The sequence below is a fragment of the Gobio gobio genome, assembly GCF_949357685.1.
Source record: "Gobio gobio genome assembly, chromosome: 4".
In the NCBI taxonomy this organism is placed as follows: Eukaryota; Metazoa; Chordata; class Actinopteri; order Cypriniformes; family Gobionidae; genus Gobio; species Gobio gobio.
In genome coordinates this window covers 45,082,082-45,096,789 of record NC_137100.1, presented here as the reverse complement: position 1 = coordinate 45,096,789, position 14,708 = coordinate 45,082,082, and the positions used below count along the sequence as shown (strand labels likewise).

Here is a 14,708-nt window from a genome sequence, read left to right as displayed (position 1 = left end):
CATACATTGTGATATCTGGATTTTTTTTTTTTTTAGATTATGTCTCTCACAGTGGACATGCACCTACGATGACAATTTCAGACCCCTCCATGATTTCTAAGTGGGAGAACTTGCAAAATAGCAGGGTGTTCAAATACTTATTTTCCTCACTGTATATATTCTGGGAGTGTCTGTTTACGGTGTTTCAAATTATTATATGACTTGTTATAATTACAATAATTTTTTACAGTGTTTAATTTTACTTAAGACTTCACCAACTTTATTTTTACAGATTCATAGTATAACATTCTGAACTTAATTACTCTATTTATGCATCTGGGTTAGTCACAAAATAATTAAAGCATACTCTGAGCTATGAACATGAGGGCTAATGTGATTCTGAGAAATGATCTGTGAATAGAGCAAAGTTTAAAGTGCTGTGATGAGATTGAGGAGAAGAGGGCGAACAGGGCATCACTGCAGTTACTGCTCAAAACACAGCATTAATGTGACTATAATTTTAGTACCCATGTTCTATTAAAAGCACTCATCAGATTGTTGGATTAAAGTCAGCATGAAACGGAAGTTGCGATATATCGTATATCCGAGTGAAACTGTTTCTAGAAAGAGAAAAAAATGTAGGATGGGAATGGATTTCTTCCTCTGGAATTGATTGGATCAGAAGTTGGCCATTGCTAACTAAATTAAGGCAGATATGAATGCTATTTGCAGTGGTTATGGGGGATATTTAGTCCCACCCACCACCGAGACATACATCAAAAAGAGAACAGACGCTGTTTCAAGGGGGAGGGGAGATTAACATTTTTAATTAAATATTATGAGTGCACATTTATAAAAAATAAAAAAATAAATAAAAAGATTTGCACAGATTTATCCTTTATAATAAACACCTGAAACATGCTATAAAGAAATACAAATTGTCGATAAAAACTTTAATAAGAATTTTTAATTAGGCACTTTTTATGTGATCATGTTTTAAGTGCTGTAAATGTATTTTTACAGTGCTTTTCCAATCCATATGTGTTTTTTACTTTCCTGTCAGTGTCGGTCACTGGAAAAAACACTGGCCAAAACAGGCCAAAAATAAGCAACTGTTTTCATTCTGGTGACATAGGAACTATTTCTCCTTTGAATAAATGCATTGTGCAGGGCCGTGAGACCAACGGTCATAATTATATTAAATGCAATATTTTACTGTTCTTCTGATTACTGTTTATTATTCTTAATGAGTATAGAAACTGGTATCTCTTTTGTTAATTGTAGCTTTGATTAATAAATGTTTTTCTTTTTGTCAGGTGGAGTGGTTGAAAAATGAAGAATTGGTCCGTTCCCTTGGAGACGACAATATTGACACCCGTGCTGACCACAATCTGATAATCAATGAAGCCAGACTCTCTGACTCTGCCAACTACACCTGCCTCGCCAGTAACATAGTCGCAAAAAGACGCAGTGCTACAGCTACTGTAGTTGTGTTTGGTAAGACAACACTGATATGCTTCATTGACTTATTGTCTCCTCAGCTTCGCTAAAAATAATAATGAACGACTCTCTGCTTACAACAGCACTGTGAAGTCATTCATTATCACATTTTAACTTTTAACTCATTAAGTTGTACACCCAATTTAAACCATAGTTTATCAAAAAGTGAAAATTGTTGTTCTTTACTCACCCTCATGACTTTTTTTCTGTGTAAAACTCAAAAATATTTTGAAAAATGTATGTTGTTTTTGTTGTTTTTTTGGTCTAATGGGGGTTCAATGTTTTGTTGACCCCATTGACTTTCATTGTTTGGATGAAAATAGTAAAAATATTTTTATGTATATTTGCTAAAGAAGAAATTCATTCATGTTTAAAACGACATGAAACTTAGTAAATGATGACCTGATTATCATTATTGAGTGATCCATTCCTTTAACCTCCGATATATATACATATACACTCACCTAAAGGATTATTAGGAACACCTGTTCAATTTCTCATTAATGCAATTATCTAATCAACCAATCACATGGCAGTTGCTTCAATGCATTTAGGGGTGTGGTCCTGGTCAAGACAATCTCCTGAACTCCAAACTGAATGTCAGAATGGGAAAGAAAGGTGATTTAAGCAATTTTGAGCGTGGTATGGTTGTTGGTGCCAGACGGGCCGGTCTGAGTATTTCACAATCTGCTCAGTTACTGGGATTTTCACGCACAACCATTTCTAGGGTTTACAAAGAAGGGTGTGAAAAGGGAAAAACATCCAGTATGTGGCAGTCCTGTGGGCGAAAATGCCTAGAGGTCAGAGGAGAATGGACCGACTTATTCAAGCTGATAGAAGAGCAACTTTGACTGAATAACCACTCGTTACAACCGAGGTATGCAGCAAAGCATTTGTGAAGCCACAACACGCACAACCTTGAGGCGGATGGGCTACAACAGCAGAAGACCCCACCGGGTACCACTCATCTCCACTACAAATAGGAAAAAGAGGCTACAATTTGCACGAGCTCCCCAAAATTGGACAGTTGAAGACTGGAAAAATGTTGCCTGGTCTGATGAGTCTCGATTTCTGTTGAGACATTCAGATGGTAGAGTCAGAATTTGGCGTAAACAGAATGAGAACATGGATCCATCATGCCTTGTTACCACTGTGCAAGCTGGTGGTGGTGGAATGGTGTGGGGGTGTTTTCTTGGCACACTTTAGGCCCCTTAGTGCCAATTGGGCATTGTTTAAATGCCACGGCCTACCTGAGCATTGTTTCTGACCATGTCCATCCCTTTATGACCACCATGTACCCATCCTCTGATGGCTACTTCCAGCAGGATAATGCACCATGTCATAAAGCTCGAATCATTTCAAATTGGTTTCTTGAACATGACAATGAGTTCACTGTACTAAAATGGCCCCCACAGTCACCAGATCTCAACCCAATAGAGCATCTTTGGGATGTGGTGGAACGGGAGCTTCGTGCCCTGGATGTGAATCCCACAAATCTGCATCAACTGCAAGATGCTATCCTATCAATATGGGCCAACATTTTTAAAGAATGCTTTCAGCACCTTGTTGAATCAATGCCACGTAGAATTAAGGCAGTTCTGAAGGTGAAAGGGGGTCAAACACAGTATTAGTATGGTGTTCCTAATAATCCTTTAGGTGAGTGTATATATAATATATATATATGAAGAGTTCAGATGCAAAAGCCTCTAAAAGCCACCTATGTCAAAAATGAGATAATGATACTGAGTGAATGCTCTCCGCATATAGTATACGTTCATAAAATATGTATATATGTATATATATATATATATATATATATATGTATATACAATTTGTTTTTTTTGTTTTGTTTTTTTGACACTCAAAGTACAGAAGAACTGAAATAAGCAAGCATTAGCTTATTTTAAAATGTTGCTGATTTGATTCATAGTGAAGAACACTGCCAGTGATACCCCATATGAGAGGACTGAAAGGAGAATCAGATGATTCACCATGTCAAAGCCAGCAAGAAAGATCAAGCAGAATGTGGACGGACAATTTTATGGTTCTCCCTAGTCATGCCAATTCAGGGGAATTTCCACTTTTGAAGCCCAGATGGCTGGTGTCCATCAGGTTGTTCTATGAAAAAAAGAAAAAAAAAGAATGGTGATTGAAGGTAGATCTTTCAAGAGTTTTGGAGAAGGAAGGAAGCAGAGATAAAGGTCTGTAGGTTATCTACTACTGCAGTGTTAAGTGTTGGTTTTTGAGGTAGACCGTTGGAAAGGAGCAGCTTGGAAACATCAGTCTCAGATAGAGGAGAGAATGTAGGTAGTATGCAATCTTTGTGACGGGTCCTTTTTTTTATCCTTGCAAAGTTTTTGAGGATGAGTGCATGTCACACAAACTGTCCATATTGGTATCTGGCTATTTGGCTAGATTGTACAAAAATGCAGGATATAATTTAATTGGAAAGCACTGACTTTGATGTCATCAAAATGTTGATAAGCCTGTTTATTTTGCTATTCTAACTATGAACGATTATATGACTAGTTCTTTTTTATTGTTTGTATTCAGAAAGATTTCTGAATACAAATAATAAAGTAGAACTAATCACTTTTCCTTCTTTTTGTGACCCTAAAGGTTGGTGTTAAAATGTTGTGTCAGTATTACTGATTGTACAGCGAAGACGTATCAAAGCTAGACTACAAAAAGTCAAACCACAGATAATAGAGAAGATTTTCCTTTAGCCTGTTAGTTATCCTGTCCTCTGGGTGTTTCTTCTGACAGGGTGAGAGAAAGGTAGTCTCTTAAGTTCATTTGTTGTGTTATTCAGTGGATGATCTCTCTCTGCAGTAAATGGTGGTTGGTCTCTTTGGACTGAGTGGTCTCCTTGCAGCGTGAACTGTGGGAGAGGAGTTCAGAAGCGATCTCGGACCTGCACTAACCCCGCTCCATTGAACGGAGGAGCGTTCTGTGAGGGCATGTCTGTGCAGAAGATCACCTGCAATGCTCTCTGCCCAGGTTAGATCCTCTTCAACCCCAACACACCCCTGAGGTGCAGCTTGTCTTCCACCATCCAAACTTTCAGCAGTTTTTAGTGTCAGTGTAGCACTTAAAGCCTTGTTTCCACCGAGCAATATGTTATGGTATGGTAAGGTACGGTACACAATTATTTCCGTTTCCATTCAGTTGTGAATGATACCAAAATCCCAAACCGTACCGTACAACTTTTTTGGGACCCTTTCATTGGGGTACCTAGCACAGTAGTCCAGTACCCAAAGTGTGGAGCTAGACTCACTGCAGAACGTTGATTGGTTGACATAGAATCATCACTTGTGCATGCTTTTTCGGCTGTTTTTCCTTGCAGTCTGCAAGCATTTGCTCAAACAAAGTCTTCTTGTGACAAACAGCCACATGCCGAGAAACAAGAACAAGATCTGCTGTATGTATTTCCTCCATTGTTGTTTACTGTGTTGCTTTCTTCTTTGCGCGAGAATGACGTCGATCCCTACACCACGGTTATCAAGTAAGGGTACTGTTTACAGTGGAAACACTAGCCAGATCAGGGTTTACCGCCCCAAATCGTACTGAACTGTACTGTACCGCTCGGTGGAAACGAGCCATAAGAGCTGTGGTTTTTCATTCATAATACATCAGACATTGTAATACTTTCTACGTCCTGTAATAATTCAAAGTATAAGGGTATTATGATGGAATTACTGAGGATCTGCAACATGTATGAGACCTCCTGAAAATGAAAAAAATAATCCCTAGTTAGAGTAATTTTATTAGAAGAGTTATTTTTTAATTGCCTTTCTTTGTGGTATTTAAATCAATTTAGTCTTTGTGATCAGACCCATGGTTACTGTTGGTTTGCCTAATAAATTCCAATTTGTTCAGTTAAGCTTCAAATGAGTGAAACACATTTAATTTGTTTATTTCTTAATCATGCAAAGAGTTATATATAGTGTGCGATGACAATTAAGAAACTTTTTATAGAAATTAAATTAAATGGGAAAATGTGTTCATAGCATTCTCAAATGCAAAAATGAATTCCTTTGATTCTGCCATAGTAAATAGTAGGCAATTGTATAAAATAGTTGTCAGTATTTTTCAAGAATTTATAAAATGACTCTTTTATAAACTTTTTGTTTATTAATAGTTTATAATTAAATTCTTATTTTGCAAAACCTCTTAGGCATCTGTCCAATTCGAGTAAAATATCACAGTATTTATTTTCCTTTACATATTAAGCTTAGCAATGTTACAATAAAAGTGTGAGGTTTGTAAGACTCTTATGCTCACCAAGGCTGCCTTTATTTGATCAAATTACAGTAAAATTAGTAATATTGTGAAAAATATTGAAAATTTTAATTTTCTATTTTTTTGTATGTGATTTATTCCTGTAATTCAGCGTCATTACTCCAGTCTTCAGTGTCACAAGATCCTCCAGAAATATGCTGATTTGATGAACAAGAAACATTGCTTCTTATTATTAATCGAAAATATTTTTTGTGGAAACGATGCATTTTTTTCAGGTTTCTTCAAATAGAAAATTCAAAAGAACAGCATTTATTTAAAATATAAATCTTTTGTCACATTCTTTACTGTCACTTTCGATCAGTTTAATTCTAAATTAATGCTAAAGTAATTTCGGTAACTTTACAATAAGGTTTCATTTGTTATCATTAGTTAATGTATTAACTAACATGAACTAACAATGAACAGTATATTTGTTACAGTATTTATTAATCTTTGTTAATGTTAGTTAATAAAAATCCAGCTGTTCATTGATTGTACATGTTAGTTCACAGTGCATTAACTAATGTTAACAAATACAACATTTGATTTTAATAATGTTTTAGTACATGTTGACATTAACATAACTAAGATTAATAAATGCTGTAGAAGTGCAGTTCATTATTAGATCATATTATCTAAATTAGATAACTAATGTTAACTAATGAAACCTTATTGTAAGGTGTTACCATAAAAAAAACAATAAAAAAAAAAACTTACCCACCCCAAACGTTTGAACAGCAGTATACATATTTTGTATATTGTGGATAACTAATTAAACAATCATTTGTGTTTATTTAGCTTGAAAATAAGATGAAAAACAGATTAAACCTGTTATCGAGCTAAAGGTAATATTAAGAATTTGATCAATTGGCTGAAAATATGCTGAAGTAACCGTCCCAGTGTGGTCAAGAATTTGACTATTAAAACACTTTTAATTAAGTTTATGAAGTCTCTAGAAATCTCATAAGTTCATTGCAGAGTGCAGTTAATGCACAGAGCAGCTGTTCACCTTCCTTAAACGGCAACCCTGTTGTGTGCTCTGCAGTGGATGGAGTCTGGGAGGAGTGGAGCGATTGGACGATGTGTAGCGCACAGTGTGAGAAGCAGCGATGGAGGGAGTGCAACGCTCCCCCGCCCCGTCACAGAGGCAAGATGTGCGAGGGAGAAGGTCAAAGCATGGAGAACTGCACAGGGGGTCTGTGTACGCAAAGTAAGTATGTGCTAATGCCGTAATGTGTCATAAACACCATCCTTTCATCAATGACATCTGCAGCAGCTTCATATGTTGGTCATGCTATTGCTCACTTAGATCTTGACACTCAAGATGCACAATGCTGAAGTGCGTGGATTGTGATGTTTTGGGAACTGTCTGCTAAAAGTGGATGAAAGTGAAGACATCATGCCCTGTGTCCCTCTCAATATCTCGCTCATAGCTATTATGATGAGAACCCTCTCTGATTTCTCCTCCTTAATGAAGGATGGTAACATCCTGCAGCCAAAGTGATCCAAAACCATCTGCCAGTAGCTTCCCATGGCAACGATGCAGAGCAACAGTATCCACAGCTGATGTTGGCATAGCCTGCAGTTGGACATCTACCCATGATGTGAATCAGAGAGCACATTTGTAATGAGTATTACGGGGATGGACTGTAATTCTCTCTCCCTCTTTCTTTCCCTTTATTTATTTATTTATTTATTTCCCCCTGCAGATGGGAAGCTGATGCATGATGTCAAGCCTCAGAGTGAGTTCTCCTCCATGTGAATTCTTAAGTAAACTTTGGTTTGTGTGAAAGCTTTTTTTTAACTTCCTCCTTAATTAAGATAAGCTCAATCCCCTCAAATGTGTGTTCTCTTCTACACTTGGTTACCCCGTATCATTATGCTGACAACAGGTGTCATTTGCAACAAAGTGGAAAAAAAGATGCAGAAGATTAATTGGCAAGAATCCAAACTATCTCTACAGTTTGAATTTTAGTATGGAAATTAAAAAACAATTAAAGCATCCACAGCAAATAAACTTGAGAAATTAGAGTTTATGTACTGCAAAAGGGTTGTTAGAGAATATGACGTCATATAATACATTTATTCATAAAATAACTGAAAAAACAGTGGAACAAAAAAAATATGTATTATTATTATTATTATTTTAGATATTCAGGATATTTTCTCTAAAGACAAGAAATATGGTAATTTTCTTCCCAGCTGAATTTATCAGCAAAGCAAGTCATAGTCACTGATTAAGGGATCATTTGCTGGGTAGTCCTAGATATTTTGCAGGTGTCCTTATCAACTTGTCCAGATTTTATACATTTCAGAGAATTTCAATGTATTGTGTCCTTTCAGATTAGAGAGAGTGAGTGATTGGATGTGACGTGCTATATTTAGAGGAAGCAACGAGGTGTAATCATTGAATATTAACCCACCTCGTCAAGCATATTATGTCTTAATTTCTCCCCGTGTATTATTTTAACCATATTGAGGCACTTTGCTCAACATCATTTTAAATATGTATTAGTACCAGGTGTTTCTGCATTGTTACTGTGCTATGGCTCTGAGACTCTTCCGTGTGCATTGATGTGTGAGCTGAGTTATAATGCTTCTAATTGAATCTATTAAATCTGTTGCATGATGGACATGCAATTAATTCACCTTTACCCTTGGACAGAAATTTATTTCCAGCTTGAAGCATGTAATCCTGTTCAACTTTGTAGTGCGTCAGGGATATTTGAAATGCAGTGCTTTAGTTTTTATAAACATATTCTTCCTCTCACGGCATGATTAATGTCCTCTGTGTCCTTTGTGATCTGGCGAGTTCGGTCTGCCCAACCCTCCTGCTGCAGAGGTCACTTGGGCCAGTGCTGTAGATGCCAGCTGAACAGATGTATCATTGCGTGGGGTGTTGGCACACCACTCTGCCAGTTATTAAAGTAGTAAGAGCCCTGGAATTCACACCTCCCAAAATGCCCTCACGTGCCAAGCATATCTTTATACACTGCTAAACATGTGCATATTGCACCTGTTCCATTTGCACAGGTGTCTGAAAGATTTGCAAGTGCAACCACAGTGACCAGACGTAATGGCTTTTAATGTTTCCGTCACCAACATCAGTGCCTTGAAAACATTTCACTTGCAAAAATCTACAAGAATATTACAAAAACGATATCTTATTTAAATATTTAATAACACTATATAATAATCACCGAAATAATAATAAATGCATTTTATTATTTATTTTATTTTCTGGCACCGTGAAAACATTTCGCTTGCACAAATCTACAAAACTATTAAATGAACCATTTCTTATTTTAATATTTCATGACACCATATAATAATAGTAGTAATAATAATTATGAAATATTTTAAACAAGGCAATTAGCTATGCTAAACATGTAGCCACTGGTGCTCATTGGATACATGAGAGGTAAATATCAGATGAAACAACAAGTTTCCAAGACACTCACGTGGTAAAACTTGGCATTAGCACATTAAAAGCGTTGATAAATGCGTTTCGGCTAGACACAGCCTTCTTCAGGATGCACATCCATTATTCACACAAGCATTCTTTAAACTATTATCAAACAGTGGATCATCAAAACTGCTGGTTAACCAGTGGGAGTGGCTATACTAAAAAAATATAGTAACTTCCAATGCAAAAAAAAGTGCAATAATAAAAAATAAAATTATTAAAATAAAACAATAAATGTAATAGATTAAAAATAAAAAATACATTTTATAGAAAAAATTAATAAAAAAAAAAATTATATATCTATATATATATATATATATATATATATATATATATATATATATATATATATATATATATATATATGTAATATATATATATATATATATATATATATATATATATATATATATATATATATATATATATATATATATATATATATATATATATATATATATATATATATATATATATATGTAATATATATATATATAATAATGACAATTACTACAAGAAAATTCTCCTTATATCAGAGTAACTTTGTACCCTTAACTCGTAATTCCTGAGAAAACACTTCCCTGCCAGTTTTTACGGCTTTCTGTGTTATCTCTGTTATATGGTATGGGGCGCATAATACGCATCTCCTGAACGGTGAATACAGTATCTCCAGATCAAAACACAGGAAAAAAAGAAGCAGAAGTGAGCGATCTTATATGTAAGCAGATGCATTTGAAAAATAATACGATCATCAACATTAAACCGCATATAAATAAAAACGGCCTAATGTTACCAAGTGAAAGGTCGACCCAGGAAGTGGTAAGGACCAGTGATGCGCGGGTTGATCCAAAATGAGCGGGTGCCCGCGGCCACCCGCGGTTACCCGCGGTTACGAGTCATCCAAAAATATTTTTAATGATATTCGGGTCACGGTCGGTCGGATCGTCAATAAATCCTTATTTACCTTTTGAATGTTGAGCGTTATTAACTTTTGAATAAATGCTGACGCGGGACAAAATGCCCGATTTCCCAAAACGTTGAACTGAGCAATGCCATTGTACCATTTTAATAGGCTTCTTTTAAACGCATTTAAAGTCAGTTTTATGTATTTTCTGAGAGGGGGCGGGATTTTTGTTGGGAAAGTCGGGGGAGAGACGCACACTTCGATTAGACTGGATAAACACATGCAGCATCTTAATTGTTAAGAAAATTTAACGAAATAAATGAATAAATCAAGCCTGTATTACATAACACTAGGCTATATCATACAGCATTCAGAAAAATAACAGTTTGCGCTCCTAAGGGCTTTCACACTTTTCCAAATGTTTTCCAAATGTGGGCTGATGAATTCTTCAAGCCGGGTCGAAACATAAACATCGCGTTCATCAATAATATGCATCTGGAGCTGAAATGGAAAATGATGGGCCGCCTCAAGAACTTCCTGCTCTCGCTGCTGCACCTCTGAGCACCACGCCAGAGCCTGAAACATTTTCTCAATGGCCCAATGAGCTACGATGAGCATTTAAAATGCGGGTCAGGAAGCGGGTCGGGTACAATATTTTCTTCTTTTTTTTTGCGGTCCGAGTTGCGGGCGGGTTAGTTGAAAACGTCGGTCGGGTGCGGGTTGTTTATACATTGACCCGCGCATCACTGGTAAGGACTACTTTGGGGTGTTGATGGACTCGCTCTATACTCCCTCTATATTTTACTCATCGTACTGAACCTGATCCAGATGTAGTCTTTGACAAAAACATGATTTTCTCATCTTTTTGCTCAAAATGTTGCTTTTTTTATGGAACCCCACATTGAAGTGTTGATTAAAATAGAATGCATGAAGCTCGAATAAAAAGTTAAGTTTTTTGTACTGTTATTTCTTTTGATATATTGAACAAAATATTCTAGGGGCCATGACATTTTTGTGGAAATGACCAAAAACGCTGGCGGTGGCTGGCAACGTTTTACAAAAATCGCTGGCGGGGAAAGAATTAAGTGTATGAATCCAAAATTTCTTGCGTTGTTGGAAGACATTTCAAACTATTCTCAATTTATTCTTAAAGGGATAGTTCACCCAAAAACGAAAATTTTATGTTTTTCTGCTTACCCCTAAGGCATCCAAGATGTAGGTGTCTTCGTTTCTTCAGTAGAACACAAATGAAGATTTTTAACTCCAACCGTTGCTGTGTGTCACTCATATAATGCATGTCAATGGGGTCGAATTCTATTAGAGTAAAAAAAAACATGGACAGACAACTTCAAATTAAACCCCGCGGCTCGTGACAACACATTGATGTCTTAAGACACGAAACGATCGGTTTCTGAGAGAAACCGAGTGTTTTTTATGCAAATATCACCTCATATCAGACGAACGCTTCAGCTCTGCAGACTGCCTTCACTTCCCGTGTGTGAGGTCAAAATTACAGCCGGGTCATAGATATGTATACGTAGAATCCTCATTCGAGCGATCCACGCCATGATCCACGCAGGCACTAATGAGGTATCTATGTATATATCTATGACCCGGCTGCAATTTTGACCTCACACACGGGAAGTGAAGGCAGTCAGCAGAGCTGAAGCGTTCGTCTGATATGAGGTGATATATTTGCATAAATACCGCTTGGTTTCTCTCAGAAACCGATCGTTTCGTGTCTTAAGACATCAATGTGTCGTCACGAGCCGCAGGGTTTAATTTGAAGTTGTCTGTCCATGTTTTTTTTTACTCTAATAGAATTCGACCCCATTGACATGCATTATATGAGTGACACACAGCAACGGTTGGAGTTAAAAATCTTCATTTGTGTTCTTCTGAAGAAACGAAGACACCTACATCTTGGATGCCTTAGGGGTAAGCAGAAAAACATCAAATTTTCGTTTTTGGGTGAACTATCCCTTTAAGGTGCATGGCATAGCTTCAATAGCAATCACTTTAAGTGAGCTATCATTACCATGACCTTATCATAATGCCTTACCATACAAGTTTTTGAGTCTAAATTTTTATTTGATTAAATTAACCATATCATCATATTATTTTCATAATTTATAGGACAATATAGTAATTATAATAACAATAATAATAATTAAGATTACTTATCATTAAAATAATATTTTGTATTTATTAATAATAATAATAATTTATCAAAGGTAGCTCACATGTGTTGCAAAGATATTTATTTAAATTGTTCAAGAAAATGAAACTTCATGATCAAATGTGTGCTATTTGGCACATTTTCATAAATTATTTCCACAATGAATTATAGTTTTCACTTGGAACCTAAGTGTATGTGTGTTTATGGCTGTGTCCCAGGCATGGAGAACTCTATCGATGTTGCGCTGTACTCTGGTCTGGCTGCGGGGGTGATTGCTGTGGTCGTCCTCATCGTGGCCATCACCCTCTACAGGAAGAGTCAGAGCGAGTATGGAGTGGATGTCATTGACTCATCTGCTCTTGCTGGGGGCTTCCAGTCCTTCAACTTCAAAACCACCAGACAGGGTAAGAGTTCAATGTAGATAAAGTGGTTCGGTTAGAATAATTGATTTATTGTGATTCTGAAGTTCATGCGCTGCTAGTCACAATAATAGGCTAAGCCATAATGAATATTCATACAATTCCAAATAAAGACAGACGTACAGACTCACAAGCCATAAGATATATGCTCATATGCTTTTATTTCACAGTAAAACACAAAGATGTTTTTACTCACACAAACCGCTTCCTCTGACCAAACATACATGCTTACCCAAAAAAGGGCATGCTATGCTGACTTCAATTCTTCCTTTTTGTCAGCTGTGCCGATAACTTTTGTAGATAAGACTATAGTCATATGACCCACATTTGGTTCCGCTACATGCGTCCATATTACCTCCGCTGACACTTCTGGGTCAGAGAAAGTGATAGCCATCGCCCTACAGGGTAATCAATCCTGGCTACTTGTGACAGCACAGTGAAAGGCTGCGACTAGCAGCTTGTTTATTGTGCTCAAAGCCTGAGATGGCAACACCCTCCTTTTCCATGCAACAGGAAAGAAGGGGATCAAGGCTCAGCTGAGCTGCATCTGTCAGGTCATCAATCCTATTTAAAAAGGCCAACTTTCTCCCAGCCTCCCGCTGCGCCCTATTCCAACAGCCAATACGGTTCCCATCAGCACTCGCAGGAAAGACCAAACCCCTTGCAATGGAAAAGAGAACATGTTGGATGTTCATTTAAGGATTTTTGATGTAGAATGAGAAATTGGAAGCTTCACTAAACAGTTGTTCACTAAACATTTTAAAAGTTTAAAAGTTCCAAATTGGAGTGCATTTAATTTGGTATTATTTCTCATAAGGTAGGTTTTGTGTTATTCATTATGCGTTGTATCACTTTTCCTTTTAACTTGTCTCATTACATTATATCTGTTGCAGTTTTCTCAGTGTGTGTAATTATAATAAAGCTTCTGAAATATTCCAGCTGGCTCTCTAAATCACAGGTAGCAGTACGATACTCCAGACCTTTGACCGTCTGTCTGCTTTTGAAATCTCAGCCACTGAGTCATTTTAATCATGACTCTAATTTCAGATCTTTCCCTGCAAGGTGCCCACTACATGCCTGTTTCATTAACTCCTATCATCCTGATTCCTCTTCCTTTCATTTTACTGTCTTTTTTTAAAGATTTACTGTCCCACATTGCTCATATCCGTCTTCTGCAGAGATATAAGAGGGAAAAACCAATTTGTTGGTGAGAATTTAAGAATTTGAACCATTTATATGTTGTAATTTCTAAAGTCTGGTGAATCTAAAACCACGTTCAGTTTTCTTCTATATAGTGATTAAAGAGAATAATTCTCCCAAAAATAAAAATGGCCATTATTTACTCACCCATTGTCATGTCATTCCAAACCTGCATTAATTACTTTCTTCAGTGTAACACAAAATAAGATATTCTAAGAAATGTTAATGGAGTCCAACATTGTTTTGGACTAGAGACCAATTGACTTTTCATTGTATGGACAAAAACAGTGGAAATATTCTTCAAAATATCTTCTACAGTTACTGAAGAAAGACAGTCATAAAGGTTTGGAGCAACATGAGTTAGAGTAAATGATGAGAGAACTTTAATTTTCGGATGAATTAACCCTTTAAGCTCTGGGACCATTTTTGGGATTTCCGCCTGGATTTGGCCTACCCAAATTGAAAAGATGGAAATTATATTAAAAAAAAGGTCATATTCCTCCATTTAGATTCATTTGAATAAATCTTGCATACATGATCCAGACAAAAATCTTTTTTCCAGTATTTTCTGGAATTTAGTGGAAACAGCCCAAACTGTCTGCAGGGTGCCAGAGCACACAGGGCCTGAGATACACACTTTCAAAAATGAATTTATAACCAAAAAAATCAAAAAGCGTCTCTTTTTTGGGGGGTTTATTACAGCTCAGACAACATATACTTACATGTTTATCACTTTTAGCAGTGGTTTATGAAACTTCAAATGGTTTCCTGTAAAATGAC

General features: G+C 36.5%; 1 protein-coding gene across 1 annotated transcript in view; it reads left to right on the top strand.

Annotated features, from left to right (window-relative positions):
- The window catches only part of unc5db (unc-5 netrin receptor Db), a 220,983-nt gene that overhangs the window by 173,305 nt on the left and 32,970 nt on the right, over positions 1-14,708 (top strand). Inside the window, exons 5-9 of the mRNA XM_079814916.1 lie at positions 1,296-1,476; positions 4,312-4,479; positions 6,806-6,970; positions 7,470-7,502; positions 12,528-12,713. Coding sequence (XP_079671042.1) covers positions 1,296-1,476; positions 4,312-4,479; positions 6,806-6,970; positions 7,470-7,502; positions 12,528-12,713 — 733 coding nt within the window. The remainder of the gene's footprint in view (positions 1-1,295; positions 1,477-4,311; positions 4,480-6,805; positions 6,971-7,469; positions 7,503-12,527; positions 12,714-14,708) is intronic.